The sequence below is a fragment of the Dendropsophus ebraccatus genome, chromosome 2 (genome assembly GCF_027789765.1).
Source record: "Dendropsophus ebraccatus isolate aDenEbr1 chromosome 2, aDenEbr1.pat, whole genome shotgun sequence".
Taxonomy (NCBI): Eukaryota; Metazoa; Chordata; class Amphibia; order Anura; family Hylidae; genus Dendropsophus; species Dendropsophus ebraccatus.
The window spans coordinates 49033041-49055062 of NC_091455.1; the positions used below are offsets into that span (position 1 = coordinate 49033041).

General features: G+C 42.6%; 1 protein-coding gene across 3 annotated transcripts in view; it reads left to right on the forward strand.

The window, feature by feature from the left end:
• Positions 1-22022, forward strand: part of C2H8orf34 (chromosome 2 C8orf34 homolog) — a 198586-nt gene that overhangs the window by 43527 nt on the left and 133037 nt on the right. For all 3 annotated transcript variants that reach the window (XM_069957490.1, XM_069957492.1, XM_069957491.1), the window contains exons 2-3: positions 7052-7193; positions 15063-15194. In XM_069957490.1, the coding sequence (XP_069813591.1) occupies positions 7052-7193; positions 15063-15194 (274 nt within the window). The remainder of the gene's footprint in view (positions 1-7051; positions 7194-15062; positions 15195-22022) is intronic.

A 22022-nucleotide genomic window follows, 5' to 3' on the forward strand; every position in this document is an offset into this window, starting at 1 on the left:
CTACTCAGTCGAGGGATGGTCTCCCAGTTGCTCACTGCCGTTTAGGGCAAGTAGGCAGGGACAGTGGGAAGGGTTCAGCCAAGTCTTTCTATCTTGCTTTCTTAGCGACTAGTCCTAACACTATAGCTTATATATCTTATTGTTACTTGTTCCAGGATTTTTGGTTACCTAACCCATACACAGGAGGGGACATAGCAATATAGTGTAGTATCACACCATCCTCATTGCAGAAGATGACCTAAGGTGCCCATACATCCTAAATAGTTGCCTACATAGATTTTAGTAAAAAGTTTGCGGCCAACACTAAGCATGTATGGGGCTTCCTGACAGATCATGTTGAGGGAAAGAAGGGTCAGGCGTGTTGTATTTAGTTTTTAAAGAGTGTTTAGTCACTGCAAGAACTGTCTGGAAGGGGCTTACTACTCTTTCCATTGAGAACATATTAACGTTTGGTCATACCAAGCTGGGTAGATCGGGAGGAACAGCTATAGAGAGATCAGTAGAGATAGCCAAAAGGGTACCCGCCAAGAGGCTCCTAACTATTAGTGTTCAGTCAAAGCTGATGTTGAAAGTTCGAGTTACTGTGGGTATTTCCTATGTTGGCCAAGTTCTGTTTACCCATACTACTGTATTTTAATTAATAATGCACAGAACTAGGACGTATCAGCAATAACCCAAACTTTCAACATCAGCTATGACTGTACCTTAAAGAGTACCTGTCAAGAAGCCCTTCGCTCCAAACCAGCAGTCACACTTCCGGCATTGGCTTCAAATAGCTCTCGGATGAACACGTTCTCCCTCTTGATAGGTATTTATCCCAAGTATAACATTACTAAGAACAATTAATATTACACTTCCTGTTTTACATAACACATATGGTGTCCTTAAGCTTCTAACAAGCCTAGAGCCTCCAAAACACAATTACTCGTCTCTCCATGACCGCTCCATTGTGGTTATGTATAATTTCAGTGTATAATGAAGGTGAATTGCTAAAGTTCACTTCAGCAAACTCCACATTAAGTTTTGACATTCATGATTAATTGAATGTTTATGCAAATCTGTACAGCACCGCTGAAAGGCCTTTTAATGGTCCATTGTTATGTAACAGTCTGTAATGAGGGTATTTAGCCGATATACTTGTATGCAGATTTTTTCATACACAGCCATTTAGAAGCTGTTCATAAGGCTTTAATTGGTTATTGTCTAAGGTTATTTTGTTGAACAGATGCGGTGTAAGTAATGTATAAGCTGAGTGACATGCATGTAACCTAACATGCTACGTAACCCTTTCATGATCAGAGTTGTTTTGGAACTTAAAGGGGTATTCCAAGATAAAATAACTTGGATAGGGGACAAGTAAGGGATCGTGGGGTGCCGGACCTCCATACACCCTCGCAATCTCTCTACTGGGTCCTTTCTTTTAAATAGAGCCGTGGGTACAGCACACAACCTGCAGGTCTATTCATTCCTATGTAGCCGTAGAGCCGATTGCTGTACTCTGCTCTCTCTGGCGCCTCCATAAAGAATGAATGGAGCCGCTGGAGAGAGACAAGTACAGCACCAGGCTTTTTCCTAAAGCTCCATAGGAATAAATAGAGCCGTGGGTCATGTGTCATACCCGAGGCTCTATTTAAAACAAAGGAGTCACAGGCCGATATTGATATCGCCAGGGGGTATGAAGGATAGACCCCCACAAATTCTTACTTATTTTCTATCTTGTGGATAGGGGATAAGTCATTTTATCTTGGAATAACCCTTTAATGCCCAGAATAGAATTTCACATTTTAAAATGCCTGTGGGGATTTTTTTTTTTTAGTTCTCAGTCTACTCAGGACACCAAGAGCTTTCTAATATTCTACATTGGAGCTACAAAAATTAACAGACGACTGCAAACATACACCTTTCTCTTATTATTTTTCATGTTCTATGGTATTTGGTTTATTTGTTAAAAAAAAATTAAACATTAAATTTGAATCTTTTAAAAACAGCTCATACCGTGGTTCCAGGGACTAGCGCATTTTGAGCCGATAGACCTCTTAGCCTGCCTTTAGCCTGTTTTAAAAAAATTATTGGCATGTCACAGTGAATTGTTAGAAGTTTGGATACATGGGGATTCGAACGCTGGGACTCCCACTGGTCCCTGAAATGAAGTAGAAACACTCAGCTGAGCGCTGTGCCCCTTTGGCTGTGTTCAGCTTTGCTCAACTCTTATCAGAAATGCCTGCAGAGCGGTGTATGAGCTCATATACTTTCTTTGAGCCTGTACATTACTACCTTTCCCTCCTTGAGGATTAGCCTAGCAGAGAAAACACAGCTGATGAAGCACAGTTATCTGCTTCAGTCATCAGTGGGGGTCTCAGCATATGGACACTCAGCTCAAAACGCCCAAAATGACACTGTGACAAACGTTTTGTCAAAAGTTTTGCGCCAGTTTGAAGTTAAACAGGAAAACCATTTTACTGTAATCCCTTGAAAGCAAAGAGGGTAGTAAGTCTTTTCTTTCAATATAGGTGTAATATATATATATATATATATATATATATATACACACTCACCAGCCACTTTATTAGGTACACCTGTCCAACTGCACGTTACCACTTAATCTCTAATCAGCCAATCACATGGCGGCAACTCAGTGCATTTAGGCATGTAGACATGGTCAAGACAATCTCCTGCAGTTCAAACCGAGCATCAGTATGAGGAAGAAAGGTGATTTGAGTGCCTTTGAACGTGGCATGGTTGTTGGTGCCAGAAGGGCTGGTCTGAGTATTTCAGAAACTGCTGATCTACTGGGATTTTCACGCACAACCATCTCTAGGGTTTACAGAGAATGGTCCGAAAAAGAAAAAACATCCAGTGAGCGGCAGTTCTGTGGGCGGAAATGCCTTGTTGATGCCAGAGGTCAGAGAAGAATGGGCAGACTGGTTCGAGCTGATAGAAAGGCAACAGTGACTCAAATAGCCAACCGTTACAACCAAGGTAGGCAGAAGAGCATCTCTGAACGCACAGTACCTCGAACTTTGAGGCAGATGGGCTACAGCAGCAAAAGACCACCCATTTCTAGCATGGTGTACCTAATAAAGTGGCCGGTGAGTGTGTATATATATATATATTATATATATATATATATATATATAATCCAATCCCTTGAACAGGGTATCTGTAGGCTAAGGACCCCTAAGGAACCTAGCAAATCGCAGTGAAGTCTTTCAGCTTACCACTTTACCTATTTACTGTCTTGTAGTCCTTTCTTTGTTATCAGGAGAGAAAGTAGCCACCCAGTGTAGGTAGGTTATCCTCAGAAGATATAAAATAAAATAATTATTGTCCTCATAGTCCTGCACAGGAGACCTGGCATTAGCCAGGCCCTGAAGGAAAACCCCAGCAGGAGCTCTCTGTGATGTAGTCTCTCTCTCTCGACTGATTTTCCTCAGGAGAATAATTTAATCCCTGATTGGCCAGACACAGACTGGGAGGCCTTAATACTGGACAGGGATTGGCTAGATCACCTGAGGTATCCAAATCAGGGATTGGTCATACATCACCTCATACATTACGGACAGTTAGACAGTTAACCCTTTCCTTTAGCTGTGCATACAATTCATATGATATAGTGACATCTAGTGGCATAAAATAAGTAGTGCAGGCACAAGTATAAAATACTGGTACAAACAGGGAATATTTTCAGAGTGCAGATAATTTCAGGTGGGCAGGAAATATCAGAGGTCACACCCGCTCTGAAACACTGCATGGCCATTTTTAAAATCTGGCAGCCAACAGGAGCAGGGGGGAGTTTGATGACAAATACCAACTTACCTCTCCCCATGCACGCGGTGAGTGGCAGGACCGGCATCGGGACCCCCACTAGAATTTTCCTTGTGATGAAGTCACGACTTGGGGGGTGGGGGTGAAATGCCTGTCCTGCCTGGCCGCTCAGTCAATCAGTGACTGGCGTGGCATCTCGCCCCATTCACAGCTGGGTCATGACAAGTTAGTGCTGGAGATTCCTGAAGCCAATCACTGCGGGCATGGCAAGAGGTAAGTTTGTACTGCTGATCATATTCCCCCCTGTCCCTGTAGGCTGCCAGATTTTAAAAATGACCGGATTTCTTCTTTTACCAGTGTTGAGGCTGTGAATAAAGTGGCCAGAAGGTGCCTATTCAGGGGAAGCGGCTACATATGAATATACTGAATACTACATAGTCATAAGTAAATATGTGTATGTATATGTTAATTATGTACTCACTAGGCTGTAAGACTGTAAGAGGGTGGACATCAAAGAGATAGACAAGTGAAAAATTGAACAGGGTGCTACATGGCGTGAGACGCTGATGGCAAAGTTCTGCTTTGTTTTATAACTATTCAGTAGGGATAACCCCTTTAAGAATGTTGAACCAGACCGTTATCTCTCAGGACCCCTGGATGACTGCTGATTTATTCATTTTTTTCCCAGAGAAGCCACAGTTTTTTGGACAGAGGGATGGCTGGTTTTGTAATGCAAACATGGTTTCAGTCTGCCAGAACAGATGTTTATACAAAATGCTCATATGCCCTTATAGATCATATAAACAGGGGTTGTCTTTAAGCCCTTTAATGTTAAGGCTTACCCAATGGGCAGAGTTTAAACCGCTATCTGGGTTGTCTTTCCTATTGGAGAGGTTTTTGGCTTGGCATATATCCCTAGTCAGTATTCTAAGATTCACAGATAGAGTGAAACCCTTCAAGGAACATCACGTGAGAGATATTTTGCATATCTATTCTTCCAAAAATTTGAGTCCCCACTTTATGACACTCTCCTTAACAAAAATTAGTATTCTTTCGATTGTATCTAAAGAGCTTGAAAGTCTGGGGGCTAAATATCCATTCTACAGTTCATATTTAGAAGTAAAGAGACTCTGTCAGTAGGTTTATGCTGCTCTGTCTGAGGGTAGCAAAAACTAGTGACAAAGAAGCTGAAGAGAATGATGTATCACTTACACTGCTCTATGCAGCTGATTCAGAGATATCATGCTGAATAACTAGGACAATAAGTAGTCCTCTCCATTAAGTGTGTGAGTTCAGTAATCCTGAATATACATGACCACCAGCAAACCCCGCCCACCAGCTGATTAGCAGTTATCTATCCATGCTGTCTATAGGCAGTGACCTGTCATCAACTGTTAATCAGCAGCTGGAGTGCAGGAGGAATGGCGCAGCATGAATCCCATTCTCCTGCATATTGGGAGACTGGTAGAACAGAATTATGTAAGTGATGCACCGATTTGTTTTGCATTTCTGTCACTAGTTTGTGCTGCCCTCATTTAAGGCACCATAAACCTAGTTACAAATTCCTTTTAAGTAAAAGACTATCTCTCTCTCTGATAGATTCCCTTTAAAGTGCCATGAGGGGCTGCTGCTGGGTCGGCAGTGAATTACACGCTGATAGTGGACATTCGGGTCTCTATGTCAACCAACACGCATAAGAGCATAACTTGCATGACCCCCATTAGATCAGAATGGGGGTCGCATGCATTATTTTCTCATGTGTCATGAAGACCCGAACTTCTGCTAGCAGTGACCCCTCATGACAAGTAAACTGTATAACAAAGTATAAAAAATACAAGTGACTGGGCACAGCACAATCGGTAATTATGAACATTGCAGATTCTATTACAAGGATATCAAACATGATATGACATCGTATTATTCTCCTGTGACACGCAGGCACAAAATCATTTGAATACAATTTTCACTTAGGACACTCCGTTGCTTGAAATTCACACTAATCCATCTAGATGAAAATCGCACAATTCCCAAATGACCCCAAGTTTCATATTAGTCACATATGCAACTGAAGTCTTCACGGAGCTGTGGAAGATCTGAATATGTAATTTGAAGGCTGTGGACACCATTGTATGTGATTTTTTTTTTTCTTATGGTCCAAAAACTCTTTCTAAATAAACCTTTATTAAAATTTTTGTTTATCTTTTCCTCTATAGTCTCTGTGTACTGTTGTTAGTGAAGGCCGTCAGAGACTTTAGTTTGTAGCATCTTCCCTCAGCCCTTGGGGCCCTATTCGACGGGATGATTATCGTTCGCATTATCATTAACGATAAACGTTGTCAAGCGACCGCTATCGCGAACAGCCTGTAATGGTTTACCCATTTACACGGAACTGTTGACCGTTACTTATGATCGTTCTTCCGGTCATCTTGTCGTTTCTATTGCTTTTGTAGCTACTGCGAACGACCGAACGACGTCTTATTCCGTACGAACGATTTACGAAGAAGCAACGATAAAAATAGGTCCAGGTCTTATTAAGCGATCAACGATTTCTCGTTTAATCGTTAACTGCTATTCAACCGAACGATTATCGATTTAATTCGAATGATTTAACGATTATCCGAACGATATCGTGCCGTGAAATAGGGCCCTTATCTCACCTCTCCTGAGCCAACTTTGATGTGACTATATTGTAAATCAGCTTAAAGTTCTTTCAGATGAGGAGAGAAGGGCTGATAACATATCCAACAAAGACTAGCTTCTCTGATGGCTTTTACTCATAACAGGATACTGCAAAGACTGTAAAACAGGAACTAAACTAACATTTCTAAACAGAACTATACATACCATTAAATGAAGTTCAGGTAAACAGGTATTTGGACACTGCATGGGGACTTGTATACTCCTTAAAATTTATGCAAAGTAAAAAGGTGCAGTTTGTGTCTTGTAACATGTTTCACTCAAAACTTTTATTACCTCCAGATTTTAGGTCAGAAGGTAGATGTACCTTTGGTGCATCATGGGGCTATTTTTGGCATTTTATAGTAAAATTTAGCTGTTCGGTGCATATACAGTAGTGATAAATGATGTTGATCTTTGACTGTATTTCTTCTGTTGAATTTTAATAAAGCTACACATGGTCAAAAGGCTACACATTTGAATAAATTCAAGGCGTAACTGTTTTTAATTGATTTTTAACACAGTCCATAGAAATGCAAGTCTGACTCTGCTTTGCATTTTTTTGTCTTGCTGTCTGATTTCATTATTTTATTTTATTTTTTGTCCCTAGGAATTAATGACTAAGCTTATCACCGAGACTCCGGACCAGCCAATTCCATTTTTAATTAATCATCTCCAATCAAAACTGGGAAATGTTGGCCCACTTCCTAGGACATTGTCTGGATCAGCTGCTCTGTGGGCAGAAAGCGAAGGTGAGTTACTCGCTGTGCTAACAATGAGGAGAAACAATTGAACAATGGTTTAAATAACTTGATATTCACATACATACAACAGGGATGGCTTGCAGGTCTCCTGAAGACAAGTCAAGATTTCTTTTCGTGCCAAAGGAATAAAAATTCCTGAAGGCTAGCATATATTAATTGAACTTGTCTCAGCAGCTGTAAGAATGAGTGATGGGATCATTTAGGCCACTAACTAGCAAAGATTAGGTGGCAGCCCAAAGGCTATAGACACATCTGCACTAATTGTTTTACTGTTTGTTTCCTGAAGGCTTTATTAAACATTTCTTACCATTTAACTGCCACTTAAACAAAGATAAAGTGAATCCATTTTTTACTATCTGTGTTAGTGAACAGTGGGGTGGGGGTGGAGGGATGCATAGCAGCTCAGATAGATAGTAGACAGGTGGGAGAGAAACAATGGAGGACAGCTCACATAGGCTGATAACATAGAGCCCCTACAGAAAACTGAAAAGTCTCTAAAAGTCTCTTTTAAACAAAGATATATGGAGGACATGTTTTTGCACTATAACAAAAGCAAATCAAGAATGTAAAAATGCTTTTCAGTCCTTAGCCTTTTAGGGAAGTTACACACACACACACACACACACACACACACACACACACACCTTATTGCAGCGGATTTTCATCAGCTTTGATTTAAAGGAGAAGTAAGGCAAATTTTTTTTATTAAAGTATTGTATTACCCCCCCCTCCCCCCCCAAAAAAAAAGGTTATACAAATCCCCAATATACACTTATTACGGGAAATGCTTATAAAGTGCTTTTTTTCCCTGCACTTACTACTGGATCAAGGCTTCACTTTCTGGATAACATGGTGATGTCACTTCCTGGATAACATGGTGATGTCACGACCCAACTCCCAGAGCTGTGCGAGCTGTGGCTGCTGGAGAGGATGATGGCAGAGGGATGCTCAGTGTCTCTCCAGTGCCCTGTGTATATTAGGAATTTGTATAACTTTTGGGGAGCAATACAATACCTAAATAAAAATTTTCACCGGACCTCTCCTTTAAATAACTGAACACAGCATCAAATCTGCACCATCAAATCTGCTGCAGATCCTGTACGTGTGAATGCACCCTTAGGGTTGCTTCACAAACACTGTATCGCTGCAGATTTTCTGCTGCAGATCTGCAGCATAATCAATCTTAATAACTGAACACAGCATCAAATCTGCTGCAGATCTGCTGCGGATCATGTTTGTGTGAATGCTCACCTTTAACACCATGTCATTTTCATTCCGTGTTACATGATTTCTTAATATACTTCAATAATGGTTGTAGCTCTGCTTTTCTGATACAGGGCTCATCCTCCTAAGTAAATATACAGTGCAATTATTCAAGCTTTTGGCGGCCACCATTAGAGGGAGCTATGGAGCTTGCTTCATAGTGAAAAAAAAGCTGCAGACACAGGCAGATAAATGTTGGGAAGATAAACCATTTATACTTTTCTCATAGTTGATGGCTTTTTGCATAGTAATAAATTCATGTTTTCCGTTCAAGCTCAAGTGTCTTAGAGATGGTGCTAAGCTACAGCATGCACACCTTCTCCTTCCCTCACCTCTCCTTGTTCTGTATAATCTGATATATATGGTTTGCTTTCCAGCCTAAAGATGTACATCAACAGTGCAGGGTGGGGAGGGATGGGCAATGAAAGAGGCATGCATGCTGAAGCTCAGCCCCAGCTCTACATCATTATATCAAAAATGATCAGCTATGAGACAGGTATCATTTGTTTTATCTCACTGCTATATTTCCATGTCTGCAGCTCTGAGCATAATTTAGTACAGATTCCAATAAAGAAATGGCTAATATGCTAATGCCTACTGTTTGCCAAAGATTATTCTTACGGCACTCCCCAATGGGACCCTGTGGAATAAATTCAGTGTATACCTGGTACAGATGCCAAAAGTAATGTTGAAGGGTAACTATCAGGAGGTTAGATGAATCTAACCTGCTAATAGCCCCCTACTGCGCTCAGGGCAGTGAGGGGGAATGTATGTGTCTACCTTCCTCCTCGGCACCGTTCCTGTGCTGTTAACTGTGTAATCCTCATTCTGTAGCACCGTTAGGAGCACTGCCCTGCCCCAGAGTGCAGATTCGGCCCGCCCACTCTATTGATTATCATTAGAAGGAACAGCCCAACTTGCACTCTGGGGGTGGGGCAGTGCTCCTAACGGTGCTCTAGACCAAGGATTACACTGCGAATACCATGGAAACGGTGCCAAGGAGGAAGGTAAAAAACATAACTTCCTCCTCTGCGCCCGTGCACAATAGGGAGGAACTATCAGAAGGTTAGATTTGTCTAACCTGCTGATAGTTCCCCTTTAAACACAATATATACTAAGACTAAGGAATTGATGGAGCTTTGTAACAGTTTGGCAGGTTTCCAGCACAAGAATGCACAGTTTTTTTCCCTTGTTTTTTATCATTCTACGCTTGATACTTGCAAAAAACTGGAGGCAGCAGCTTATAAGACACCCAACCAGGGTCCAGTGCAGAATTGCCCCTGTATTGAGAGGCTGATTCCATCTCATATATTGTGACATTTGAACAGTTTTCCCGTCCAGGTGCCCTTTAAATGTTCAGTTTAGGCAATCAATTAAGTAGGAAAATAGAATAAATGGCGGCCGAGGGACATGGTCACGGTCAGTTTACATCTATTCATGCCGCACTGCCGGCATCCACTATGCAAATTGAATTTTGTAAATTAAATAACCTGAATGTGCTTACATAGCCGGTTGAATACTTTGGGTTAAGCAATTACACGAACTGAATTTCCTAACATGAGAAAATGATGTTTCAAAGAAATGTACGATGTCCAAAGTAATATGAGAGCATAATTGACCCATTTTCCTGTATATTTAATGCAAAGCTCAACTTCTGATCACTGAGCAATTCCTACTAACAGGAAATGATGGCAGAAATATTCCACTAGTGGATATCAGAATAAAATTATCCTTTAATGTATGTATGTTTTATAAGCATTAGATCATTGCCTAAAATAGGTTTGATGTACAATATGAGTGACCGGTATAATATAACATGGGATAGGAAAGGAAATTGTCTTGTGGCGCCTGAAAAGACGTTATAATACATCATAGTAGTTCTATGAAGGAATATATTGTTCCCTGCCCATATTCTCCATAGAAACTAAACCTGTCTATAAAAAACACATCTATTTGTTTATATTTTTTCCTTTACATGTTCTGGAAGGCAAGATCCATATGGGCACAGTACAGGTGCATTTTTTGTGCCAGTATTACGGCAGCAATTTCAGTACAACCACAAGTTTAAAGGGTTTATCCAGCACTACAAAAACATGGCCACTTACTTCCAGAGACAGCCCCGCTCTTGTCTCCAGCTTGGGTGGGGTTTTGCTGCTCACTTCCATTGAGGTGAATGGAGCTTAATTGCAAACCGCACCTGAATTGGAGACAAGAGTGGTGTTGTCTCTGAAAGTAAGTGGCCATGTTTTTGTAGCACTGGATAACCCCTTTAACAACATCATAATGAGATCAGGCTTGGACTTAAAGGGGTGCTCCTGAAAAAAAAAAATGTTTTCCAGTCAACTGGTGTCAGGAAATTATACCATTTTGTTAATTACTTCTATTTAAAAATCTCAAGCCTTCTAGTACTCATTAGCTGCTGTATGTCTTGTAGGAAGTGGATTTTGCTTTACTATCTGATAAAGTGCTCTCTGTCGCCACCTCTGTCCGTGACTGGAACTGTCTAGAGCAGTAACAAATCCTCTTAGAAAACCTCTTCTGCTTTGGACAGTTCTGGTCATAGACAGAGGTGGCAGCAGAGAGTACTGTGTCAGACTTGAATTCCTGCAGGACATACAGCATCTGATAAGTACTTGAAGGGTTGAGATTTTTAAACAGAAATAATTTACAAATCTGTATAACTTTCTGACACTAGTTCATAAAAAAAAAAAAGAAAATCACTGGCGGCCCCTGCGGCCAGTGATTGGCTGAGCGGCCTGTCAGCTGAGATAGGCTGCTCTGAAGCTCCAGCGCACGGGACCCGGGAAGAAGCAAACCGCAAGAGGAGCCCTGGACCATGGATAGGTAATGAATATAGTTTAAGCAAGGGCTGCAAGGACATCGGTAACGATGTCCATGCAGCCCTTGTTATATGATTATTGGGCCGTGTAATAAGCCCAGTAAACGAGCGCCGATCTAGCAGATTGGCTCTCGTTTACAGTTATTATTGGGCCCCCATCGGCTCCTGTAATAGGACCCTTAGGGCCCTATTCCACCGGACGATTATCGTTTGCATAATCGTTAACGATTAACGATCTCAAACGACCGCTATTGCGAAAGACCTGAAAACGTTCAGTCATTTCCATGGAACGATAATCGTTACTTATGATCGTAATTGCGATCGTTTCTCTTTGCTATTTATTCGCTATTGCGTTCGTATCTATTGCGAACGACCGAACGATGTCTTATTCAATGCGAACGATTTGCGAACGTTTTGCGAACGAGCAACGATAAAAATAGGTCCAGGTCTTATAAAGCGATCAACGATTTCTCGTTCGGTCGTTAATCGTTAACTGCATTTCAAACGAACGATTATCGTTCAGATTCGAACGATTTAACGATAATCTGAACGATAATCGTCCGGTGGAATAGGGCCCTTACACTTTTCCTACTTAGACCAATCAGCTTTTCGGTCCACCAGCCGATCTGAACTATCGCCACCTACCCCTGTATTGCCACCAGGTCTTAAATAAGGCTTCATGCCAACATTTAATAATGTTGCTTATCGCATGGATTTCAGAGGCTGCTGTATATTTAAAACTTCAGCCATATAAAGAGCATTGATAAAGACAAGTCCTTCTTTATATATATATATATATATATATATATATATATATATATACACACACACATATATATAGCATGGTCACAGGTACAGACGTCACAATGCCCATGATCATGTGACCATGCTTTAAATAGAGAAGGACTTGATTTTCTTGGTGAGTGCTGCAATATTGCTGGTTGTATGGCCAAAAATGGTTAAAATCAAACATCTGCTGTCCCAGTTTTACAGCCCTGACTTCTAGCACTGATCAGTCTGCGGTATCATCATACGCTAATTCCTCCAGGAGCACTGTGTGAATGATAATTTGTAGCCCTGCTTGAGGCGTGTATGTTTTTGCTATAAAATTTGCAGCTGGTAGCAGTAAAGTGTAAATGCTGGCGATGCTGCAACACCTTCAGTGCTCCGAACAAGCCCCATCTATCACTGGGAAATCTCTAGTTCAGCATTACTTTACAGTTGGGATAATTAGAGGTGAATAGGACTTAGAGCAATTGTTTTAATACTTCATTTTAGAAACCATATTCCTCCTAAAATAAAATAATAAATTTTTTTTATAAGAGCTATGGTACAAATGCTGTTCATCTGCTTCCTAAACTGGCTGTTAGTGTAATAATGATCTGTAATGATGTCACTGTACAGTATATTTGTATGGTCAAAGCAAATGTACCATCAGGTACGTATACTTTAAGTTTTACCCTATAGATCGGCGCTGGTGCCTTGGTCCTTTTTTGAACCACGACCCGCTTCCCGTGTACGGCCCCCTTCTATTCACAGGAACCATCTATGACGCGGCTTCAGTAGAATTAATGGAGCCACGTCATAGAGGGGTGGGTCGCCTCCAGTGCCTGACCCCCAGCCCGGTACCTGTGAATAGAATGACGGCGTACATGGGAACCAGGCCGCGGTTCAAAAAAAAGGACTGCAGCACCGGTGCCATTCTGTACATGGGCAATACTTTGATCGAATGTACCTGATGGTACATTCTCTTTACCAAACATTTATAGAAACGGTGTACCTATAGACTGGCTAGTGCACAGCACAATCTAAGCTTACTAGGGTGAGGCATTCCAAAGACCACCACTGTACAACCTACAGATGATATTATTATTATTATTATGATATTATATTAATTGTATCATGTAAATTATATGCATATTGGTTAAATACAGAGCATCTGCATAAAGAAATGTCATCTTTAGTTGTAGGCTGGTGGGTGTAGGTTTCCAAACTAGACGTGTAATTCATAGAAGCAGAAAACTGTGGCACTAGCTAGAAGAAAAATATATTGGATGCAGTCCAGGCATTCTGGGTAATGTGGTTTGGCATATGCAGTTATTAGAGAATAAGGTAGAGGTTCCTGTGTATGTTTTCTGTATACCTAGGGAAAGGGAACATATCCTTTCCTTTATGCTTCCTGAACCACAAGTCATTAGACTTGTGGTCATTAGACTTTATTATCACTCCGTGTAATAGAGACAATGATCCACCAATGAAACGATCACTGGCTGATCGTTGGGTTCGTTTTGGACCTAAAATTGTCGGGTGCCGACCACGCATGGCTACATGTAATAGTGATGTGCGCCAACGGATGACAATTGCCCAAACATCTGATACCTTACCTCTCCCTGCTCCTGTTCTTCTCTCCTGTGCTCTGGTGCTGCGGAGCATAGGAGAGAAGACCGGGAGTGGGGAGAGGTAAGGTATCAGGTGTTTGGGCAAGGGCTGCATGAACATCACTAATGATGTTCATGCAGCCCTTACTGTCGATTATTGGGCCGTCTATTCGGTCCAGTAAATGAGCACCTAATCTAGCCGTAGTCGGCCCATGTAATAGGACTCTTAAAGACCCCTTCAGGATCCCTTCATGGGGGGTTCGTAGAGGCTACACCAAACAGTCCCAATGACTCAAGGTTTAGGCATCATGAATTTTTTTTTTTTTTTTTTCAATTTCGCCAAATTTTATACCAACACGGCTCAATAGATCTCTCCCTTTTTGGGCATCAAAAAATATCTATTTGTCAAGGCTGGGAGGTTTCGAGAAGCTACAGGGGTCCATCCCAATGACCCAAGGTTCAGGCATCATGCAGGTGATGAATCCTTTTAATCCCTCTATATATCTCAATATGGTGAGAGATGAGCACAACTCGAGCATGCTCGAGTCCAATTGTTCGGCAATTGAATACCATAGGCTGTATCTATGTTTTCCCGGGCTCCCTAAATGCATCCAACATCTTTAGCCACCGGTATTGAAATGCTGGACAATCAGACTCGAGCTGCACTGATCTCTAAATATGGTTAAAGGGAATCTGTCAGCGCCTGGGCTGGCCCCAAGGTGCTGGCAGTGTAGTGTTGGTGAGTGTTCTCTGTTGTGTGTGTTACAGTGCTGTAGATTTGTCACAATCTTGCCCAACACATTGGATCCAAGTGTCAAAGAGGAGTAGTGGAGAGGCGTTTGTGCCGCACTTCGGCATGCCTCACCACTACTTCCTCCTTCCTGCTTGCTTGCATATTTCTTTTGGCCTGGCCTCCTCCTTCTGATGTAATTTTCTGGCACGCACATCGTTGGTGCCAAGGCCCGCGGGCACCAATTTCACAGTCGGCGTCTGTGTCCTGGATCAGTCGGGTCAGTGTGCTCCTGTGCCCGTAATCGTGCATGCGCTGTAGTGGGGAGGAGCGTCACCTGTGCTTCTTCTCTGCACTACAGCGCATGCGCGATCCTGGGCACAGGAGCACGAAAACCGAACTGATCACTACACTGCCAGCACCTCAGAGGCCAGGTGCTGACAGATTCCCTTTAAATTTTACAGCACTTGGTATTGGCTATTCAACCCTTTATTTATAGGATACAGATTACACATTGCTTGTGTATGAAGCCTAATGGCAGATGGAAAGCTTTGCATGCGATTGTTGCCTTTATCTTATCTACATTGTTTCTACTTCTATTACTATGCTTGATACGGACAACTCATAATACTCTTTATTCCCCACAGAGTACAAAGGGATCAGGAGGGATTTCCGGTGCTATGACAAACCCTGGCAAGTAAATGCAAAGAAGCCAAAAAAGTCAAAGAGTGATCTTGCAGTTTGCAATATTTCACCACCATCTCCAGAATCCAAATCTTGTAAGTTTAAACCAAAGTAAATGAATGCGGCTCTGCCTGTTTTCGGTTTTAGTACTGTCATTAAGTTATCTTATAGTCTTTACAATGCTTATCCTACTGTTTTATTAGATGGCTCCTGCTCAGAGTCATTCCAGTAATAGTGGTGAACTGAGAATACATCCCATTTCCTGATATGTTAACCTAAGCATTAAAGCGACCTTTAGAAAAATGCTTTTAATCCAAGATCTGTCCTGGGGTCCGTTCAGCAAGTGATGCAGTTATTGTCCTAAAAAACAACTTTTAAACTTGCAGCCCTGTGTCAAATTGGCGTGGCCTAGAGTACCCATGTCCTAGGCTTGCGACACCCCTCCGTCCCTCCTCCCTTTTCATCATTAGTAATGCCCCTAGAAAAATTTCTCCTCCTCATCACCTGTGTGAACACTGCACATGTGCTGGATCGTTAAGGCACCTGTGCAGTGTTCAAACAAGTAATGAATAGGAAAAATCCTGCCCGGTGGCATTACTGGGGAGGAGGGACAGAGGGGCGTTGCATTCCTAGGGCACGGGTACTCTAGACCACGCCAATTTGACACGGGGCTGCAAGTTTGAAAGTTGTTTTTTAGGACAATAACTGCATCACCTGCCGAATGGACCCCAGGACAGATCTTTGGTTCAAAGCAGCTATCTAAAGGTACAAGTGGTTTGGGGGGGGGGGGGCAGATTGTGGGTACAGAGTTGCTTTAAGGGGCTATCCAGTCTTAAAGTGTATCAGTCATGACATATAAAAAAAAAATACAGCAAATAAATAGTTAATGCCCACCTTATGTATGCTGTCAGTTTTGTATATTATTGTAATCCAACAGTCTGTTTAGGACCCAGTTGTGCTTTTCATACTTCTACATTTCACTCTGAGCTGGTGGGGGTCCTTAGATCAGTTAGATTCTTCAGCACAGGGGCATGCACAGCTGCTGGCCAATCAGCATTCATCTTTACTTGGCCAGTCCGCGCAGAGCAAAAGGACTACTGACATCATTTCCTGCATTTTTTTTTTTTGGCCATTACTAAAGACTAAATGGCCTTAGTGATGGAGCCTCAACTGCAGTTTTCCAGTAAGTGAGACACCTAGTGGCTGAATGTATAGCATTGTATTTTATATAGAAAACAGGCAAAAAAATACTTTCCTTAAAGGGGTATTCCAGGAAAAAACAACTTTTCCCCTATCTTCAACTCTACACGCATTCATTCCTATGGAGCTGACGAAAAGAGCTTAGTATATCTCTCTTTCAATGTACTCTGCTCTTTCCCTCGCTCCATAGGAAAGAATAGAGCTGCGAGTCACATGCTGTACCCCAACTCTATTCATTACACAAAAGCCAGGGCCGGATACGAAAATCAGCAGGGGGTACCGAGGTTAGACCTATCCTGTGATCTCCTACTCCTGTTTTTTCCTGGACAAACTAATTATTGAACAAAAATTCAAATTTGAATGAACTTAAAAAACCAAAATAAGTCTGGAAGGTGGTTAATGGGCCCAGTCTGGGACTGGTTAATTTAGTAGTAGACGATAGATGCTCGAGAATTATTTTATCATGAATACAAGTATTTACCAGCACAGAACTGATACATCCTATTTCATATAAAAATGAACCCTTCCCCATTTTTCAGCTAATGACATATACGATGTATATTCCTGTTCCTGGCATTTAGACAACAGATAATGTGGTGGAACATTGGTGCTTCCTAATACACCCAGTAATAATGGTTTCCGTCAGGTTCCCTTCACTTATTATTTCATGATATATCAAGAGAGTTGATCATTCTTTCTTCTCGGATTGAGGAAACTGAGACTTGATAGCACTTGACACTTCTAATCTCTTGTATCTTGTGGCTGCCGTTCCTTTTGACTCTGGATACAGCCCTAAATCTGACAACCCAATAAAGGAGACTGTCAGTTTCAGATGGAAGAGATCTGCGCTTGCTTTTGAAGAAATGAGCTGTGCCATTTGTTATTACCGCTATGTTATACCATATACCGAAACACAGATATAGTGTAAGGAGATATATATATATATATATATGTAGCTTGTGTCTACAGGGGAATGACAATAACATTCAGAGTAATATAAAAGTGTAAAGAATGACATATTTGATAAAATTATCCAACCAGATGCACTCATGGACTGTCATAGGCCTGATATGTTGATCGTTAATATGAGCCTGAATGTACAACAAAATTTAAGTTTTTTTTTTATGTTGGACATGCAGAAAAACTGGAAAAAAGACAAAAAAGCATATACTTAAAATCCAGGAAAAAGCTAAGAAAAGTTTTATTTTACTGGATTTTAAAGCTGGGCTCTTAAACAAATGGGCTGGCTGGGGTATTAAGACATGACAAAAACATTTGCATAGTACAGTACTATATATTAATAAGGTAGTTTTATGCGGTCTAGTATAGCAATTGGTAGGATGGCTAAGGTTCATGCCTTGCATATTTTACTGACCTTGGATTAGGAAACTGCATGACAAATCCCTGTAGCTTCAGGAGAAGATCATGGGTGTCTCATAGCCTGCGGTACTACAGAAAGGTCACTTGCATCTGTGCTTCAAGAGTACTATGCAGAGTTAGCAAATTTGGTGCCTCCATATCCTGTTATTCCTGGTTGTTTGGTGACCCTAAGAAGCCTTGTAGTTAAAGATAATATAAGTAAATGATAAGTGTATTATGAGGTTACCGGGCACTGTTTTTTAATCCATTTACTACATTAAAAAAAAAATAATAATAATTATTAAAATTTATATATATATATATATATATATATATATATATATATATATATAACAAACCACAGTAATGTTTTGTGTGTGACACACCAAATCTTAAAGGGTGAGTATTAAAAGAGTTTTTGGTAAACGATACTCTTTGACAATTTACACTGCTGTGAGCACAATAGAAGTCTTCACATTGAGTATTTGCTGTAGCATGACCACATCTTCATGTGCTCAGACATTAGTGCTGTAGACCGTTGATGATTCCTGTTGAGTGAAGACCATGGAACAGAGCTTAAATCCTCCCCCCCCCCCCCAAATCAAATTAAAGGTGTTTCGTATTAGACACAACGGGGGGTGGGGGGTGGGGTTATGGGGTTGGGATCCTTTCTGGACAATGTTTATTCCTCTTTTGAAATGACTATTTATTGGTATCCATCCTGTATGTCTGTGTGCTTTATTATGATTTTATTTATGAAATACATTTGTTGTTCTATTTTTTCAATAAAAACTACTGAATTAAAAAAAAAAGGTGTTAAGGGAATTTTCCTGATATCTATGTTTTAGTAAATACCTATTTTCTCCATAAAATAATAATTTTGTAACATAATTTCTTATAAATTCATAATTTCTGTGTTGTACCCTTCCTCTGTTATTCTTACTAGAAATGTAACATTTAAGTGCAAACTGGGTGTTACCAGTTGGAGGGGTGTCCGTACACTGTCTGACACTATCCAATCAGAGCTGAGAGACAAGAGGGTGTTATCAGTTGGGCGTGTGTCCTGTCTAAGAATGGGACATGCACTGTCTGAGACTGTCATCTCTGTTTGGATAGTGCCAGGCAGTGTAGGGGCACACTCTTAACTGGTGACAGCCAGTTACGTCACAACACAGAGCCATAAGAAAATGTGTTCCAGAATTGTTAGTTAATGGGGAATAAAAGTATTTACTACTAACTGACAGGTCAGAAACGAACCTTTAGAATACTCAACTCACAATTTGTTAATTTCCAATCATTTGAGGGTCATTTGGGACAGGATGCCAACCCCAGATGCACCCAGTAATGCTCCAAAATTTACTTGACAGGCCCTTTTGCTTGCACATCAATAGAAATGATCAGGGCTTTTTGTCACAAGGCAACCCATGAAATTTAACCCCTTAGTGACCGCCGATACGTCTTTCTACGGCGGTCACTAATGGTCCTTATTCTGCTGCCATCAGCTTTTTACGGCGATGGCAGACAATAAGGCTGCGGGGCCGGGACGGCCCCCACCCCATCCCCCCGGCTACCGGAGGTAGCTGAGGGGTTGGGGCAGTGTGTGGGGTCCGTCCCGCCCCCCCCCTTACCGACGATCACCGCTATTAACGTTATAGTGGCGACCGTCGGTAAAGGAGATTACCGGTGCCGCCGCCGCCTTTCATCTCCCCCCGCCGTGAATCTACGGCGGGGGGAGATGAAATAAGTGTCCCCCAGACCTCAGATCAGCCCCCCCTAGTGCCCCAATAACTAACCCCCCTCCCCCGGCGGCCATCATTTCCAAGATGGCCGCCGCCATCGCTGTGAACCGACTAATGTCTGTTCACAGCGATGTAAAAGTTAAAATGAATGAAAGCCCCATGCTCTCCGCCACCGGAGGTAGCGGAGAGCATGGGGCAGTCATCGGGGACCCCCCTGTTTGGTCCCGGTACAAGCGATCAGCGGTATATACTATATACCGCTGATCGCTTGTGCCATGTGCATCTAGGCACTTTTTATCCCCTGTCACCATGAATGATTGGTGACAGGGGATAAAAAGTGATGTCCCCCCCACCCCCCAAGTCGCCCCCCACCCCCCTGTCACCCCCGTCCCCCAGTCACCCCCCCTTCCCCATATACTCACCGGATCCACGGAGCTCCTTCCTCCTCGACGTCCTGGCTGGTTATGAAGTGCGCATGCGCTTCACAACCAGCCAACTCTGAAAATTTAAAGTGACAGAGACCAATTTGGTCTCTGTCACTGAACTATGATTACTGTGATAGAAAATATCACAGTAATCATAGTAATACAGTGAAAATGAATGTGTAAAGTACAAAAAGTGACAAACATACAAAAAAATAAAACACACACTTTTTATTATAGTAATAATTGCAGTTTACTCCGAAATTACCCCTAACCCCTCCCCAGATTACCCGTAACCACCGCACGTTGCCCGTAACCACCGCACGTTGCCCGTAACCACCGCACGTTGCCCGTAACCACCGCACGTTGCCCGTAACCACCACAAATTGCCAGTGACCCCCTCCCGATTGCCCGTAACCACCCCAAATTACATGTACCCACCCCAGATTACCTATAAGCACTTCAGTTTATCAGTAACAATCCCAGATTGTCTGTAACCCTTCCAGGTTGCACATAACCCCCCAGGTTCCCCGTAATCATGCCAGATTACATGTAACCCCCCCAGATTGCACGTAACCACCGCACGTTGCCTCTGACCACGCCACGATGCCTCTGACCACGCCACGATGCCTCTGACCACCGCACGTCGCCTCTGACCACCGCACGTCGCCTCTGACCACCGCACGTCGCCTCTGACCACCGCACGTCGCCTATGACCACCGCACGTCGCCTATGACCACGCCACGGCGCCTCTGACCACCCCAAATTGCCAATGACCCCCTCCAGATTGCGGTGCCCATGCCAGATAACAGGTATCCACCCCAGATTGCCTATAAGAACTTCAGTTTATCTGTAACCACCCCACATTGCCCTTAACCACCCCACGTTGCCCGTAACCACCCCAGATTGTCAGTAAGCACTGCAGGTTGCCCGTAACCACCCCACGTTGCCCGTAACCACCCCAGATTGTCTGTAAGCACTGCAGGTTGCCCGTAACCACCCCACGTTGCCCGTAACCACCCCAGATTGTCTGTAAGCACTGCAGGTTGCCCGTAACCACCCCACGTTGCCCGTATCCACCCCAGATTGTCTGTAAGCACTGCAGGTTGCCCGTAACCACCCCACGTTTCCTGTAACCATCCCAGATTGTCTGTAAGCACAGCAGATTGCCCGTAACCAGCCCACGTTGCCTGTAACCAGCCCACGTTGCCTGTAACCACCCCACGTTGCCTGTAACCACCCCACGTTGCCGTAACCACAGCAGGTTGCCCGTGACCACCACACGTTGCCCATAACCACCCCTCGTTGCCCGTAACCACCCCACGTTGCCTGTAACCACCCCAGGTTGCCGTAACCACAGCAGGTTGCCCGTGACCACCCCATGTTGTCCGTAACCACCCCAGATTACCTGTAACCACCTCAGGTTGCCCATAACCACCCCTGGTTGCCCGTAACCACCCCACATTACCTGTAATCTCATTTTTTTAATTCTATTTTAGTAACTGCGCTATTCTAATAACCATTACTAGCTGCAATTTTGCTCCTGTAAATTGGCGCTCCTTCCCTTCTGAGCCCTGCTGTGTGCCCATACAGTGGTTTATGCCCACATATGGGGTACCGTTGTACTCAGGAGAACCTGCGTTACAGATTTTGGGGTACGTTTTCTCTCCTGTTCCTCGTCAAATTGAGAAATTTCAAACTAAACCAACATATTATTGGAAAAATTAGAGTTTTTCATTTTTACTGGCCAATTTTGAATACTTTCCTCTAATACCTGTGGGGTAAAAATGGTCACCACACCCCAAGATGAATTCTTTGAGGGGTGCACTTTCCAAAATGGGGTGACTTTTGGGGGGATTCTATTCTGTAGACATTACAGGGGCTCTGCAAACGCACCTGGTGCTCAGAAACTTCTTCAGAAAAATCTGCACTGAAAATGCTAATTGGCGCTCCTTCCCTTCTGAGCCCGGCTGTGTGCCCATGCAGTGGTTTATGCCCACATATGGGGTACCGTTCTACTCAGGAGAACCTGCTTTACATATATTGGGGTGACATTTCTCTCCTGTTCCTCGAGAAATTGAGAAATTTCAAACTAAAGGAACATATTATTGGAAAAAAATCGAGTTTTTCATTTTTACTGTCTACTTTTGAATACTTTCCTCAAACACCTGTGGGGTCAAAATGCTCACCACACCCCAAAATA